The following is a 16,381-nucleotide window of genomic DNA, read 5'->3' as shown; positions in this document are numbered from 1 at the left end:
TGTGCTCGAGTTTCTGGAGTGGTACTTGAACCAACAACCTTCTGATAGGAATGATATCTACTGAACCAAAGCTGACTTTTTAAAATAAATCCATTTGTGGCTATGGGTTTTATAGTAAAACCAGCTTTAAATGCCCATCCCTAATTGCTCAAATGGTAGTTAAGATCAACCACATTGCTGTAGGTCTGGAGTCACATAAATGCCAGATCGGGTAAGGATGGCAGACTCCCTTCTGGAAAAGACACCAATGGACAAAATGGGCTTTTAGAGCAACCAAGTTGTGTGGTTGCTCTTGGGCTAACCATTTATTCCAGGTTTTCATTGAATTCAACGTTCACTAACTTCCATTGTGGAATTCCAATCCCTGTCCCCAGAATATGAACCTCCAGCTGTGGGTGACTCGCCTGGTGAGATAACCATGACACCATTGCCTCTCGCCTTTTTCAACTTGCAATTGGTTTTGTTTTTTTGTTTCAGCATACTGAGTATTTGAATCTATCAATGAAAGATTCCATAAATCTTGCAACTTCATTCTTTGCTCATCCAGGATAATATAGGGAGTGCACAATCTACCTTTTTCTTTCTGTGTGGTGTGTTTTGCCTTTTATTATTTCAAAAGGTATTTATTTGCCTATTAAACAATTCTGTTTAATTTGTGTAATTTTCTACACCACCTCCTCTCAAGTCGCTTCCCCTTTAACATTAAACTACACATCAAAAACATTTAATTGGCTACGAGCTATAATGAGGTTTCCTGAAGAGCGCTATATTAAAGCAAGATCCTATTTAGTCTGATGTCAACAACAAACTCGACTATTCAAACAAGAAAAAGGAAATTAAAATTGACTCCTAATTCTATTTACTGCTTGGTTAATTCTGCCAGGAAAACTTTTTGAATGTGATCACCAGAAGAACATGACTAACTCGTGCCTCTGTTTGTCTTTAAACCTGTGGTTTTGGAAAAAATTGCCAACAAGAGTGGAGCTTAATCCTAACAACCAGGATAGGTGGGGAGCGAAAGAGGTAAAATGGACAGGGCACAGACAAGAGAATAAACTTGTTTTGAAATTCAGCTTTTTCTTGGCTAATGTTTAATGTTACACCTTCAACCTGTTGTGACCATACTATAAAATAATTTTCCACTCAGTTTGAGAGGGAGGAACCTGAGTCAGAAACAACTGTGCTAAGCTTAACTAAGCTTTATTTACAAAGGACTGAGGGCCAGGTTGCCTGGAGTAGACCGAGGAAGGAGTTTAGCGACAAAAATAGTTGGCAATCAATGGCAAACTTGTAAGAAAATAGTTCATGACTCAAACTGATTAGATACCCCAGTGAGACACATGGATTCCAGGAAGAGGTTAATCTAATCATGGTTAACCAGGGAGGTTAAGAAAAGTGTCAGATTGAAAGAAAACGCGTACAATGTGACTATGATTAGTGGTATGTCAGAGGATTGGGAACATTTTAGAAATGAACAAAAGAAAAGGAGAACTTTGAGGGTGAACTTGCAAGTAATATCAAGATGGGCAGTGAGCTGCTTTCAATTTATTAAAGGAAGACAGAAGCCGAAGTGATCACAGTAACCCTTACAGAATGAGGCTGAAGAAGTAATAATGGGAAACCAGGAAATGGCAGAAGAGTTGAATAAATATTTTGCATTTGTCTTCACAATAGAAGACATGAATAACATCCCAAAATGACTACATATTCAAGGGGCGAAAGGATATAAAGTAAATACAATAAGAATTGGCTTGCAACTAGCAAACAGACTGTTGAGATAAAGGGGGTATTTCAGGTTGTCAACCTGGAACTAATGGAGTACCACAGGGATCAGTGCTGGAGCCACAGTTATTTACAATATATATTAGTGACTTGGATGAGGAAAGTGAATGTACTATATCTAAATTTGTGGGTTACACAAAAAATGTGGGGGGTGGGGGGGGGGGGGGGGAAGGCAAACGGTGAGGATGATGCGAAGAGTGTGCAGAAGAATACAGACAGGTTAAACGAGTAGACAAAAACTTAGCAGATGGAATGTAATATGAGGAAATGTTATGTTATGCAATTTGGCAGCAAGAATAGAGGAAATGAAAATGACTTAAATGGAGAAAGACTGCAGAAAGTTAGGAGATGCAGGGATTTGGGAATCCTTGTCAATGAGTCACAAAAAGCTACCATCCAAGTCCAGCGAGTGACAGGGTAGGCAAATGGAATGTCGGCCTTTAATTCAAAGTGAATGGAATATAAAAATAGGGATGTCTTGCTTTAACTGTACAAGGCAATAGTCTGACTACAGCTGGAATACTGTGAACAGTTTGGCATTGGGGGCAGTCCAAAGAAGGTTCATACCGGGTATGGAAGGACTGTCTGATGAGATGATGTTGAGTAGATTGGGACTGTACTCGTTCTAAATGCTAATGAGAGGTGACCCTATTGAAACTTACAAGATTCTGAAGGAATTGACAGGATACTTGAAGAAAGGTTGTTTCCCTTTATTGCAGGTGCTAGGATCAGGTGCATATTTAAGGTAGAGATGAGGAGCAGTTTATTCTCAAGAGGGTTGTGAATCTGTTGAATTCTTTATCATAAAGGGTTGTTGAGTCTAGACCATTAAGCATGTCCAGAGCTGAGATAGACAGACAGACAGAGATTTTTAATCAAAGGAGTTGAGAGTTATGGAGAAAAGGCAGGAAAATGGAGTTGAGGATCAGCCAAGATCCTGTTGAATGGTGGAACAGACTCAATGGGCTGAATGGCATACTTATGCTCCTAAGCCTAATGGTCTAGATGTGCCACCCAATATCAATGCTAATGCCAGTAGCAGCATTTTTAATTTTGTTCTGTTTTCTTTCAGCAGGGCTGAATGAGCGACAGATGGCAGTGATAGAAGCATTCCAACATGCATGGAAGGGATACAAACAGTATGCCTGGGGTCATGATGAACTAAAGCCCATTTCTAAGACTTATAGCGAATGGTTTGGCTTGGGACTGACGCTGGTTGATGCCTTGGATACGATGTGGATTTTGGGACAGCAAGAAGGTGACTTTGTTGAATTGTGTAACAGAAACATCATGGTGTTCCCTGGACACTTAGTTGTCAGTCAAAGCAGACTTTAAAATGTCAGTGAAATCAAGGTCTTTGCTATTTGTAAGGACAGGTTCTTTATTATTATATGGTACTTTTGCTTTTTATATCTAGAAATGAAGTTGACAAGGATTATGACGTGCTTTGATTTCAGTGAACTTTCAGAGATGTCAGCCTGAGAGTATAGGGCTGAGGCAATTTAAAAGGAATTTGTTCTACATCTGGCAGTACTAGACTTGCAGATCTTGGAACATGTTATATCTGTTAAATGTTCTTTTCCATCAGCGCTACTGTACCTCATTTCATCAATGAAAAATGTAAACAGGCAACCTTTGTTCTTTTAAACACAAAATACAAACGTACATTTGAAAGTTTGAGGAAAAAAATGTTAAATTGAGTATTCAAGGCAACAGAAGTTCACCCCGATATCAAATCATTAAAGTTGTTATTTATAAGTTTATTTACATTGTTCATGTTTAAAATGTAAATATGTATATCATGCTTTGCTTTGCAATTTCAGAATTTGAAGAAGCCAAGAAATGGGTGCTTACTGATCTGAATCTTGGTAAAAATGTGGATGTGAATTTGTTTGAAACCACAATTCGTATTTTAGGTGGCTTGCTTAGCATATACAATTTAACTGGAGACCAGGTCTTCCTCGATAAAGCAGTAAGAATGCTTTCTACTGTAATTTTGCTTGCTTGAAATTATTTATGTAAAAGAAAGAGCTGTTTAAAAATTGTTATAGTTTATTTTGTAATGCCTCCAGTCATTTCTTGATATTACATGATTTGAACTGAAATTGCTGAAGACTGGGATCTTTAATGTTGTGCACCTCAGGAAGTGCCTGGGATTGTTTCTTCACTTCTGGCTAAAGATTGTTGCAAATCTTTCAGCCTTGCCTTTGTGCTGATGTACTGGGCTCCCCATGATTGCGTATGGGGATAATTGCGGAGCCTTCTCATCCATTAAGTTGTTTGATTATCCACCACCGTTAATGACTGGATGTGACATGACATTCAGGCAGATAATAGTATTCTTGTTACATATACAGAGCCTTTATTACTTGCAATGCAAGGCACTCCCCCTTAAAGGGACAACAGTGGCCCTTACCTGGAGATTCTGCCTTTTAGCGGTTACAATCACAATTTTGGTTGTTTCTTATTGACCAATTACACATTAACTTTCAAGCCTTGGTAACATAATAGACTTATCACACGGAGCGTTGGGTACATGGCACCGCAATACAGTTTGAATGTGTGATAGTTTTCTGTTGTCTGGCTGAATTGAGACAATTATGGTGAGCTAGCTTAACTTGATTACATGCTTGCTTACATGTTTCTTTGCTTAAGTGGAGCCAGGTATGATTAACCTTACCTTGTCTATTGTGTTTAGCTGCACATTTTATTGTCCTGTCTCTCGAATAGCTTAGGTGACCTACTTTTACATTTTAGCCCTGTTTTTGAATTCCTCCACAACTGCAGAGCTTAGATCTGATCCATTGATTGCAAAATCACTTAATCCTGTGTATGACATGCATAGAGTCATTTGGGTGTTTGTGATTAGAGTGTTCTGTAGATGTTTTGACAAATGCTTTATAATTCATCTTAGTAAGGCACTTCCCTAGGGTGTGTGGAGAACAAATGAAAATGCCTGTCTCTTTCATATTGTCACACTTTTTAAAGGTAAAGTCACCATAGTCTTACCAGACCTTAGGATGGTGTTCCCGTTAGAAAGAAGAGACTGGTGGCACCATGTCTCAGGAGAGGGGTTGAGAAGGAGATTCCTTCATGGTAACCTCAGCTGGTGTAGGGAATTGTACCCATGCTATTTGTGTAACTCTGCATTGCAAACAGCCATCTAGCCAACTGAGGTAAACCAATGCTCCAGCTGTGGTACACCATCGCCATTGTTGTGCAGCCTCCTCCTAGCATCAGTATGTGGGCCATGTGATTAAACATCATGGATGTAAAGGTCTTCTGCTGAAGTTGTTCTCTACATTGCTTCTGCTGCCACCTACCTGTTGGGTGATATTGGAGCAAGGTTACTATAAATAATTCCAGTCAGATTTGATATCCTACTACTTTTGGTATCTGTCCCCTGATTTTTCTGAGCATTTTTCTCAGGTATTTACCTTTAGTTCACATACAAGTTTAGTTACTCATGACGTTGTAAAACAAATAATGAGCAAATGTGCTGTAATATTTAAGAAGTAAATCTTAATTTTAATAAATGTATTGTGTAGTGAGGTTTAAGCAAAACTTAAACATTCAGCCTTAAACATCATGTTAATGCAATGAGTTTTATTTCCCTGTTTATTTTACATGCATTCTCACATTATGGTTAGAACCTTGTTAAGCACAAGGTGGTTATTCGATCAGTCATCCTTGTGTTGTCTCTTTGAAAGGGACTGTTACGGTAGGTGGCTCAGTGGTTAGCACTGCTGCCTCACAGCAACAGAGTCCCAGGTTCAATTTCAGCCAAGGGCGACTGTCTGTGTGGAGTTTGCACATTCTCCCCGTGTCTCGTGGATTTCCTTTGGGTGCTCCGGTTTCCTCCCACAGTCCAAAGATGTGCAGGTCAGGTGAATTGGCCATGCTAAATTGCCCATAGGTTAGGTGCATTAGTTAGAGGGTCTGCGTGGGTTACTCTTCGGAGGGTCGGTGTGGACTTGTTGGGCTGAAAAGCCTGTTTCCACACTGTAAGTAATCTAATTTAAATAGTCCTGCAACTTCTATTCCCTTAGACCTATAAATTTATGGTTTTTGGTTTCATTTTGATGTTGACCCTTTTGTTAAAAAACAGGAGGGGATGATGGTTATACAAGAGAGTAAGTTCTTTTACATTCCAGACCCTAATTGCTTGGACCATCTTTTCTCCATATTGAGAATTGGTTTCAGTTTGGCCATGTCAGTAATCCAGTTAACCATGCTTACCTTTGGAGTGAATCAATATTCTACCTTACTGAAAATGCAAGATTAGTTCCATTCTCTGTAAAGTCTACATTAAGCTCTATGATACCAGTGCCTGGCAAACTGTGAGACTTTGCTTTTTGATGAATTTTTAAATTTCCTCCAATATAGAGCGAGTTGGGAAATCGCCTTATGCCAGCTTTTGACACTCCATCCAAAATTCCATATTCTGATGTAAATATTGGGCGTGGAACTGCCCATCCCCCACGCTGGACCTCGGACAGCACTGTTGCAGAAGTGACCAGCATTCAGCTGGAGTTTCGAGAGCTCAGCCGCCTGACTAAAGAAGAGAAATACCAGGTATGGCAGATTGACCAATCGCAGCCAGCTTACCTGAAATTGTAGCTATATTGATCAACCTGTTCAGGCGTGTTGTGGGGGAGGTGGAACTTGAACCTAGACTTTTTGGCCTAGATGTAGGTACGCTGCACTGTGCTACAAGACCCTTCCTGAAATTGTAGTTATTTTTAAATCGGCCTGTTAGGTGATGTTATGACTCACATCCAGCACAGGTAAAACTGGAACTCTGATCTCCCAGATCACAGGTAGGCACAGTGATGTGGCTTGAATGTAGTCAATATAGTCCTTAAAATGTAGCACTAATTGTGATTTGTCAACTGAGAAGATCTGTAATCTAGCATTAAGTCTATCTTCTGAATGATATTCAGCGCGCTGTAATATCAAACTTGTTGCCATTAGCTAATAAGATAAAGAAATCTGAAAACTGATTTGACTGTTTTGTAGGTTTGTAAACTTTTCCTGCTTCATGTTTAGTTTCTGTTCTGAGCAATTTTTTCAAATTCTAATTGCTAATATGTTTATCTGCAAGGTTTGGTTTGGTTTGCTCAACACTTCGATAACATGCTAGTCTGTTTTAACATGTCAGTGTAAATTCCACATACACCTAATGAAAGGTAAAATCAGGTCATCTTGCTCTTTATAAGGTGAAAGTAAAGGAATTTTAAATTGTATTCCAGCTCTGATTCATTGCTGTAAGTCCAGATCTAAAGTAGCAACAGGAACTTAATGGGCAGCCGATCTCTCTGCTATACCGATCTGCTTTCACTACTTTTTGCTCTATGCACATGCCTGAAATGAATCAGAATTGGTTCAAACTTTATGCTGTTTAAAGTCAGCAAATCACGATCAATATCTTTACTTGAAGTTAAAAATCACAAAACACCAGGTTATAATCCAACAGGTTAAATTGGAAGCACACTAGCTTTTGGAGCGCCCTCCTTCCAATTAAACCTGTTGGACTATATCCTGGTGTTGTGATTTTTAACTTTGTATACCCCAGTCCAACACTGGCATTTCCAAATCATGTTTACTTGAAGTGACCAGGTAGGAGAAAGTGACATTAAACAAGGAGTAACTTTGGAAAAAAAGTATTACAGAATTTCCAGTTAGATCTCTTGTAGCCACATTTCAGATTTTTATAATGGTTTGTGATGTAGTGACAAGTCGATCATTTTTCTTGTCTTGAATGTTTACCATTTCAATTAAATTTCATAACTATCACACTAGATTTGGCCTTTTGTCTTTGTGGGTTTTTAAACTGAACTTGCATTGTCTCTTTGTGTAAACAACTTTGAATGGTGAGTACTTAAATTTTGGGAAGACTGAAACCATTGCTCATTGTCTCAGCCACCATCTCTGTTGCAGAGCTGTCATTTCCTTCCTTTTCCTAGCAATTATCTTAGTGTGGAACATGATTGTTTTCAACTTTCAGCCCATATTTGACCTGACGTGGATCTTGTGGAACAGATATGTGTTAGTACTGACACTGCCTGTTTCCACCTCTGAGCATCCCTGATCTATCACTTGTTCCATCTCATCTGTTGTTGAAAGTCTCATCTATGACCTCTAACAATGGCTATTCCCTCATAGCCAGGCTGATCTCCCAGAAGCTGCCCTCTGAAACTCTTAGTCATCCAGGAATGCACTGTCTGGGTATTAGTGTGTACCAAATCAGTCATCTTCATGTTCTACAATTAGCTCCCTGTCAAGCAACATCTTGATTTTTCACCCTTGTTTTCTAATCATCCATGGTCTTGTCTCTCTGGATCTCGGCAGTCTTCTCCCAGCCCCATAATCTTACCAGCTCTCAGCACGTATCTCATTCTGGCCTCTTGAACAACCCTTTTTTTTTTACTGCTCCATCATTGGTGGCTGTATCTTCAGCTGCCTCTCCCTACACCTCACTGCCTGTCGACCTCACTTTGTTCCTTTAAGCCATTCCTTAAAATTTACATCCTGATCAGTACTTGCCTCCAATTAACAGCATTAGAACAGATTATCTGCCCTTTGTCTTACTTTTGTTTGTAGGACCTTGCTGTTGGTTATTGTGTTTTTTTACATTACAAGAATGAATGTGTCAGTGTGAAATTCATTCATAGGATGTGGGTATCGCTGGCTAGATATTGCAAGTCACTTAGCTATTATTGTCCAATCCATGCTACCCTTGAGAGAGTGATGGTGGAACATGTAGGAGCATCCACAGTGCTTCTGGAAAGGGAATTCCAGGATTTTGACCCAGAGACTGTGAAGGCCTGACGATATAGTTCGAAATCAAGAAGTGTATAATGTTTTGATGGTTATGTTCCCATGCTTCTACTGCCCTTGTCTTTCTTGATAGAGGTTGCAGGTTTACAAATGAAGTTGGAACAGTTTCATACATCATGCAGTGCATCATGTAGGTGGTGCACATTGCCACAGTGTGTTGATGGCAAATGGAATATGGTGGATGGGATGTCAGTACCGTCACATGCTTTTTCTTTGGTGTTGAGCTTTCTGAATATTGTCCTGGCCTCACCTTTGGAGTTCAGCACTTCTGTCCATATTTTGACAGGCAGGAGCTGAATGGTGCTAGTTGTCCAAAGACACCAGCGGAGAATAGGATATTGTTGAACAAATGCCTCATGGTAACACTGTTGACAACCATTTCATCACCGATGCTTGAGTAGCCTGATTGGGCAATAATTGTCAGGGTCGATTTTTGACCTGGTTTTTTGAGGATTGGACGTACCTAGGCAATTTTCCAGTATCAGGTAGACGTCAGAGTTGGATTCACATACCTATGCTAATATGAAGGGGAAGTAAGACAATGGGAGAGGGAGGCAGCTAGCTGGGTTAGGGCCAGGGCTATTAGTCCTGTCTGGAAAGGACAAAGGTCTTGTCTCGGCTTACTTGCGTGGAATGGGGGAATCCACATGTGTGGACCGAAAGAATACAGGCTTTCAGTTGCTGTTGCAGTAAGCTATTTTGGTAGTGGGACTTTTAACACTAAAATCCCCAATGTGCTCTAGAAGAGAAGTAAAGCATTGAACTGACCCCTCTGTGACATTTTAACTTCAAAGATGTTGGGGTTCTTAAAGAGGTCCATCTCACTAATTGTGAATTCTTTGGTTTTTTAAAAAAAAAGATGCTGCATTAATCAAATTATTTTATATTAGTTCTTGGTTTCTGAAATTAAGAATCTTTTTTTAACCTTCAAACAGGCAGCAGTAAATGAAGTAATGAAACATATTCACAAACTCGGAGGGAAAATGGATGGATTAGTTCCAATGTTCATAAACACTAACTCTGGCCAGTTTAGTCACCTTGGAGTCTATACACTTGGTGCCAGGGCTGACAGCTACTATGAGTATCTACTAAAACAGTGGATTCAGGGAGGAAAAAAGGAATCAGAGTAAGTGATATACAATTCAAACTGATCCAACCAGTGACTTTCATCAGTAAATTTGCAGTTTATTTTCTTTCACCTTTCTGTTGAAATTCCAGAAATAAATAGACGTTTTTAAATGTGTAATATGTAGCAAACCTTTATTTTGTGCTAACTGGGTCTGAATCTGGTGTCGTGCAGAAATTATGTCACCCCTCAATATGCTGTCATCTATCCTGCAGCAGTTTGATCTGGATGAATCTCTGTTGTGTATGCTTCAGAGTTTGCACTGACATGAATCTGAAATGACTTTATAAGGTGAGAGACAATGAAAGGCAGACACTGAAGGTATTGGTTGTCAGTACCATTCAATCAGCTACTTGGAAGATGATTTATGGTGAAATAGCTTTTTGGTATTTCTGCATATTAAACTAATCTGTTGCCATCACGGTGTTATTTAATTAATTTTCCTGTATTTGCACTTGATTTTCTGTGTTGATTTTCATTATTGTATTTGTCAGTTTATTAGATGACTACCTGCAAGCTATAGAGGGTGTCAAGAAGAACTTGATTCGGAAGTCAGAACCAAAGAAACTGACGTTTGTTGGTGAAATGTCCCACAATCAATTCAGTCCTAAGATGGTAAGTAGCTTTGATGAAATCAGTATGATGTCCATTCCTAGACTAATCCGTTAATGTACAGATGAAACTGCCTAACTTTCTGCTGCTTGTTGTGTCATAGCAGTGTTTCTGGGGCTCTTGTGGTGCAATGATAGTGTCCCTACCTCTGAGCCAGGATCCCTAGGTTCAAGTCTCACCTGCTGCAGAGGTGTGTAATAGCACTTCTGAATATGTGGTTAGAAAGTATCCAGAGGTGTTTCTGATGATGAACTTCTCTTTTCGGTTTGGTCCAGATTAGCATGGGCTGCTTTGAATCATTTTTATTGCTGGGATTTTTCTCTTATTATAAATGCTCATTAACCATTCCAGTAGTGTGGAACAATTTCATTCCAAGAATAAGCAGTTGAGTTACACTGTCTTGAACAGGTCCATTAACTGTATGAAGGCCTGAATTGTTATGAAATAATCATGTTTCAGCAGAGTGCCTAGTTCTGCCATTGATATAGAAATCATCTGAACTACTTGCATTTTTCATGACCGAATTTAGTTTACCTTCCTTATACTAAGTTAATCATGAAATCTAACTTTCAACGTGTTATATGTTTGGCCTTATTGGCAACCTCTTAAATATGGCCTGAGCCATTTGTTCATGCTGTAAACTTGAAGCTGAAGTAGGGTGTGTCAAACTCATTCTGTAGAATAACGGGTACACTGATCAGATTATTTCTCACTGTATGTCACACAAACCTATGAAAGGCCTTAAGGTGCCACTTCTGATCTTGAAAAAATGTCCAATTTATCCCCACTTAGCTGGGAACAGTATGCCAAAAGTTTAAGCAATTTCATTTTGCTACAATGCAACTCATGAAATGTTACCCTCGAGCAAAAAAGACATTCTGCCCAACACAGAAATGCGGTGTGTGAAATTGAGCGTTGGTGTGATACCAGATACGTAGGCTGTCCGTCCCAAACATTGGTGGATTACAGCATGGCCCTTTGGCTGTTCACAGTAAGGTGCTGGTCATACCCAACCAGCCCACATAAGCAAAACAACATCCAATAATCAAAGTGATTCTGCAACTGCTCAATATTTGTCAAGGGTGAGGAATGATGCTGTGAAGCACTTTAGGGTTGTCAATCAGGCTTACAGTGTGGTGTACTGACATGCACAAGAAGCTACATATATTAATACATAGACTCCAGTTTTACTGTAGACAGAACATGTTCATATGCTGCACCTGTTTTAACTCAATAGATTAGGTGATAGCCATTCACTGGCTCATTTCCTAATGCAATTTCTTGACTAAAGTCAAAAAGTGTTGTCCTGGAAAAGCACAACAGGTCAGACAGCATCCAAGGAGCAGGAGAGTCGACATTTCAGATATAAGTTTCTGATGAAGTCTCCTGCTCCTCTGGTGCTGTCTGATCTGTTGTGCTTTTCCAGGACCACACTTTTTGAATCTGATTCTCTAGCATCTGCAGTCCTCACTTTGTCCCAATTTCTTGAGCCAACATTCCTGGTTTAAAATGCAAACAATGTCAGACAGTTAACTTTCAATCATCATTAATTGTCATGAAAAATGCATCAATGTCTTTTATCAGAGTTCACCTTCTAATTCATTGACACTTCCCTGTCCTGCAGTATAAATGATGGCTTTCGCCTCAAACTGGTATTCCTGGTAAGTGGAAGACTAAAAGCTTCAGCAAAATGGGCCCTTTTTCAGCAGTCTGTATTGTCAAACAGCTATTTAGAATCATTATATACAGAATTCTTGGCGGCTGTTGTGTAGCGTAGTCTTTCTGGTTCTGAGCTGGGAGGCCCGGGCTCAAGTCCCACCTTCTCCAGAGGTGTATAATAACATTGCTGAATAGCTTGAATAGAAAACATCTAGACAGGATTCTGACTCTGCCTTACTGTCACCATCTCAAGGCCAGTTTGGGGTGGACAAGAAGTGCTGATCTTGCCAGGAATTATCATATCCCGTGAAAGGATAAACGAAAAGAGGCTGCTTGCCTTCAAACATTGTGCATTTGTTTTCTTTGCTTTGTTTCAGGGAACATGTACATTAAAATATTCGTTTCAAAGGCAGTCCTGTGGTTTGAATTTGGGTCACCATGGTGACAGAGTAAAAGATTCTGTATGTGGTTTTATTCCTGTAATGTATTTGATGTTTGTTCGGGCCACTTGTTTTCTATTTATATGTTTAGTGAGTTTTGGTTGCATAATTTGTTGAGCTGGACTGACCAGCAAGTATTGATTCAACTTGTAATACTGCAGTCAAAAAAAAAACATATTCAGTTCAGAATGATGTTCTTGCATAATTAGTATTACGGGTGGAGATGGTGAAATAGTGGAAATATCACTGGAGAAGCAATCTAGAAGCCTAAGTAAAGGTCTGGGAACCTAACATGGCAGGTGGTGAACTTTGAATCCAATAAAATCTGGAATAAAGAGTTGCCCTAATTACATGTCACTATTGCTAATTGTTGGAGCACCCAATTTAATTGACTGATATCCTTTAGGGAAGGAAATCTGCTGTCCTCACCTAGTCTGGCATACATATGATTTCAGACACACAGCAGTGTCATTGGCTCTTAACTGCCCTCTGAGCAATTACAGAGGGGTGATAAATGCTGCCCTAGCTAGAGATGTCCACATCCTACAAAAGAATAATTTAAAACAAAACAAACTCTGGTTAATTGTTGTCAGTGTGCTTGTTCTTTATATAACTTATCTAAAATGATAAAATCTTGGGTTTTATAGAGAAATGCACACAGAAGTAGGGAAATTATGCTGTACAGTCGGTTCTGTTATAATGTGCGTTTCTTCAATGCAAATTGGCTATAACACGATTGAAGAATTTAAACCATTATTTGTTGAACACAAACTTTCTTACCTGTATTGGCTATAACACAATTCTGGTCCTATTGGCTTAAATGGTGCTGTTATTATGCGATTTCCTTATAACGCGGGATCACATGGGAATGGAACTGTTATATCAGAACAGACTGCATCTTTAGAAAGAGTTAAGAGGTGGTGCTGGAAAAGCACTGCCAGTCAGACAGCATCTGAGGAGAAGGAGAATCACCGTTTTGAGTATTGAGCTCTTCATCAGGAATGCAGCCCTTGTAGAGAGAGTAGGAGAAATTCTTCAAGGTAGGCATCCTTGAAAAAGGCTTCACGGTAAGGTTATAATCAACCGAGAGAGTAAGGACTGCAGAAGATCAGAGTCAAGAGTGTTGTGCTGGAAAAGCACAGCCAGTCAGGCAGCATCTGAGGCGCAGGAGAATTGATGTTTCGAGCATAAGCTCTTCATCAGCAATGATTGGCCATTATGCGATTGAAGAATTTAGACCATCATTTGTAAACTTTCTCCCTGTATCTTTATAAAGCTGCAATTAGACCACAAGTAGAATATTAAATTCAAATCTGGTCACCACGCAAGGTGAGGTATAAGGGTGGAAAAGAAATTTACAAGAATGATTCTAGCATGGAGGAATTTTAGCTATAAAATTAGGTTGGTGAAATCGGTTGTTTTCCAGGTAACTCTGGAAATTGAGGGGAGATTCATAAGATTTTTGCATTATGTAAAAGGAAAAACTTCCCACTTGCTGGTGGTATAGGACTAAGGAACATAGAATTCAGGTTTTGGACATAAGATACATGAAGACATGAGGAAGAAACTTTCTATGCAGCAAGTGGTAATGAACTGGAGAAGAAATTTGGCACTTCAGGGCAATGTGACTGATTGGATTGTCCTGTGAAGAATTTGACATGGACATAGACTTGGTGGGCCAAATTTCATAATGACTGATTTTTTTTTAATGTGTAGTGTTTGTGGAACAGAATATCCACAGGTTTCTGATGTTCTCTTAGTTGTATTTACAAAAACACATTGGTTACTGGTTAATAGCAATATTTCAGTCTTTTAAAATGACATTGTTTTTATTTGTGCATTATCCAGTATACGTTGCAATAAATTGAATAATTAATATTGAAGATCACATATTATGTTTATTAAACCCCTGTGACAGTTTCAGTAATTCAGCAACTGCCCAATAGTGTGATGGCAGACTGTAATTACGCGTTCAGATTTGCTAGTTTAGTAAAATAGAACTTTAAGTATATTTTGGACAGCTTGTGTAGTTAACTTTAATGTTTAAAAGGATAAAAAGACCTTTCATTTGTAAGTCACACCTCTCTCAGTATTATTGTATTTATTAATAAAATGTGCTAAATTAGTAGCACATTACACATTTCTCACTTGGGACATGTTTAATACTTTTAGACCGGTGCTCATGAAACTTAGAAGGCAAGCAGCTTCTAAAAGTTAGTTTTCTTAATGGTACTTCCTTTGGTATTGCATGTAGTCATGATCAAATGTAGCATTTACGCTGGCTGAGTTTGCAAGTACTGAGCAAAGAAAGGGAGCTCAGTAGGCTCAACTTTCTCTTCTCTGAGAATAATCACAGCTTCTATAATCTATCCAAATCTCTGATTGCTGGAACAAATATGTTTAAAAAGTTGGAATACTCATTAGTTATTTTTGGTCACAGTACCTTTGCCTTGCTGAGGCCACTGTAAACAACAATTTTTTTATATTTTTCACGTGTGAAATATTGATTTGAAGGTGGGCAAGCAAGCTGCTTGAATTTACTTTCCCTGATACTATCTCATTGGCAAAATTGAAGACAGATGTTAAACTGGATCTGTAATTGTATTATTCGGTAAGAGTTGGGTTTAGTGTAACAAAAGAATATAGGTTAGAGAACCCCGTCTAATAGAAATCAAATTAAGCAGGCACTAAAATAATAACTGTCCTTATTAGAAATCAGATCTACTCAGAAATATTTTTCATTTAGATGATACAATGGGGTGGTATTACTGATTCTGATTTTTGTTCATTCGAACAATGATCTGTCATTGCTGTTTCGTAGAATATCCCAGGCTTTATAATTATATTAAGACTTACAATCTGTGCTCAGTATTTGGTTGTTTACCTTTTAGGGTTTAAATGGAACTGTCTTGTGAATGTGCAAATTATCAATGAATAAACTGATGATCACAAGTTCCTTGTCTTTTCTCCTAACTTTTCATGACAGTGCATTTAGGAACTTTTATATTTTATGCACATTTTATAAAAGGTCTTGACTGTGACAGAAACCAATGGAAACAGTAACTCAAAACTGTTCATGCTGGAAAAATGTCTGTCCTCAGTGTACTTTGACCTTGCTTTGGAACTAAAATGTCTTGTTCATTCTGTAGTTTCAAGTCTCATTTGGCCCTGTTTATCGAGGCATTTCTCTTTGATGTACCTGGAAGAGGTTTGTGGATTGCAAGTATAGATAATATTGATGGGAGTTATTTCTTCCTTGCTTTTAAAGGATCATTTGGTGTGTTTCCTCCCTGGGACCCTGGCTTTAGGAGCTCACCATGGACTGAATGCAGATCACATGGAACTTGCAAAAGAACTGATGGAAACCTGCTATCAAATGTATGCACAAATAGAAACTGGTCTAAGCCCGGAAATTGTACACTTCAATCTGAATCCACACAATACCAAGGATATAGAAGTTAAGGTAGGTACAGGGAGAATTTTTTAAAAAAAGAACGTGCATGGTGCTTAATACTTATGGTTGACATTTAATCCTCCTCACAAATATGCTTTTTGCATTCAACTGCATTCCAGTCATTTGCAGGATTTATTGACAATTCATGGGTCATTTTTGTAATCAAATGTCACATTGAATGTTTCAATCAAAAACCTTGAGGAGGTCCATATAAAACTAGCACTATATGTAAACTTCAGACAATGGATAAATGTTATAATTATAAGTGTTGCTATGTTATTACTGTTGGAGATTGACAAATAGGACATTAATTCACTTTTATTTAATTTGCAGATGAATATTAACTAGTTTAAATAAATTTGCATAATACAGATTGCAGTTTTGGAATGTTGGTTCTTTGTTTTAAGCATCAGAATTAATAGTCCTTAGCAATGCAAGAATGATGTACCAAAAGGCCTATAATGGTGC

The 16,381-nt window shown here is 38.6% G+C and overlaps 1 protein-coding gene across 3 annotated transcripts in view; it reads left to right on the top strand.

The window, feature by feature from the left end:
- The window catches only part of man1b1b (mannosidase, alpha, class 1B, member 1b), a 43,456-nt gene that overhangs the window by 22,529 nt on the left and 4,546 nt on the right, over positions 1 to 16,381 (top strand). For 2 of the 3 annotated variants that reach the window (XM_043719962.1, XM_043719963.1), the window contains exons 7-12: positions 2,855 to 3,040; positions 3,606 to 3,754; positions 6,169 to 6,357; positions 9,558 to 9,748; positions 10,243 to 10,363; positions 15,728 to 15,922. In XM_043719962.1, the coding sequence (XP_043575897.1) occupies positions 2,855 to 3,040; positions 3,606 to 3,754; positions 6,169 to 6,357; positions 9,558 to 9,748; positions 10,243 to 10,363; positions 15,728 to 15,922 (1,031 nt within the window). The remainder of the gene's footprint in view (positions 1 to 2,854; positions 3,041 to 3,605; positions 3,755 to 6,168; positions 6,358 to 9,557; positions 9,749 to 10,242; positions 10,364 to 15,727; positions 15,923 to 16,381) is intronic. The other variant, XM_043719964.1, reaches the window with a different exon arrangement.

Source organism: Chiloscyllium plagiosum, chromosome 30 (genome assembly GCF_004010195.1).
Source record: "Chiloscyllium plagiosum isolate BGI_BamShark_2017 chromosome 30, ASM401019v2, whole genome shotgun sequence".
In the NCBI taxonomy this organism is placed as follows: domain Eukaryota; kingdom Metazoa; phylum Chordata; class Chondrichthyes; order Orectolobiformes; family Hemiscylliidae; genus Chiloscyllium; species Chiloscyllium plagiosum.
The sequence above is the reverse complement of the archived record's forward strand: the minus strand, read 5'-3'. Positions and strand labels throughout refer to the sequence as shown.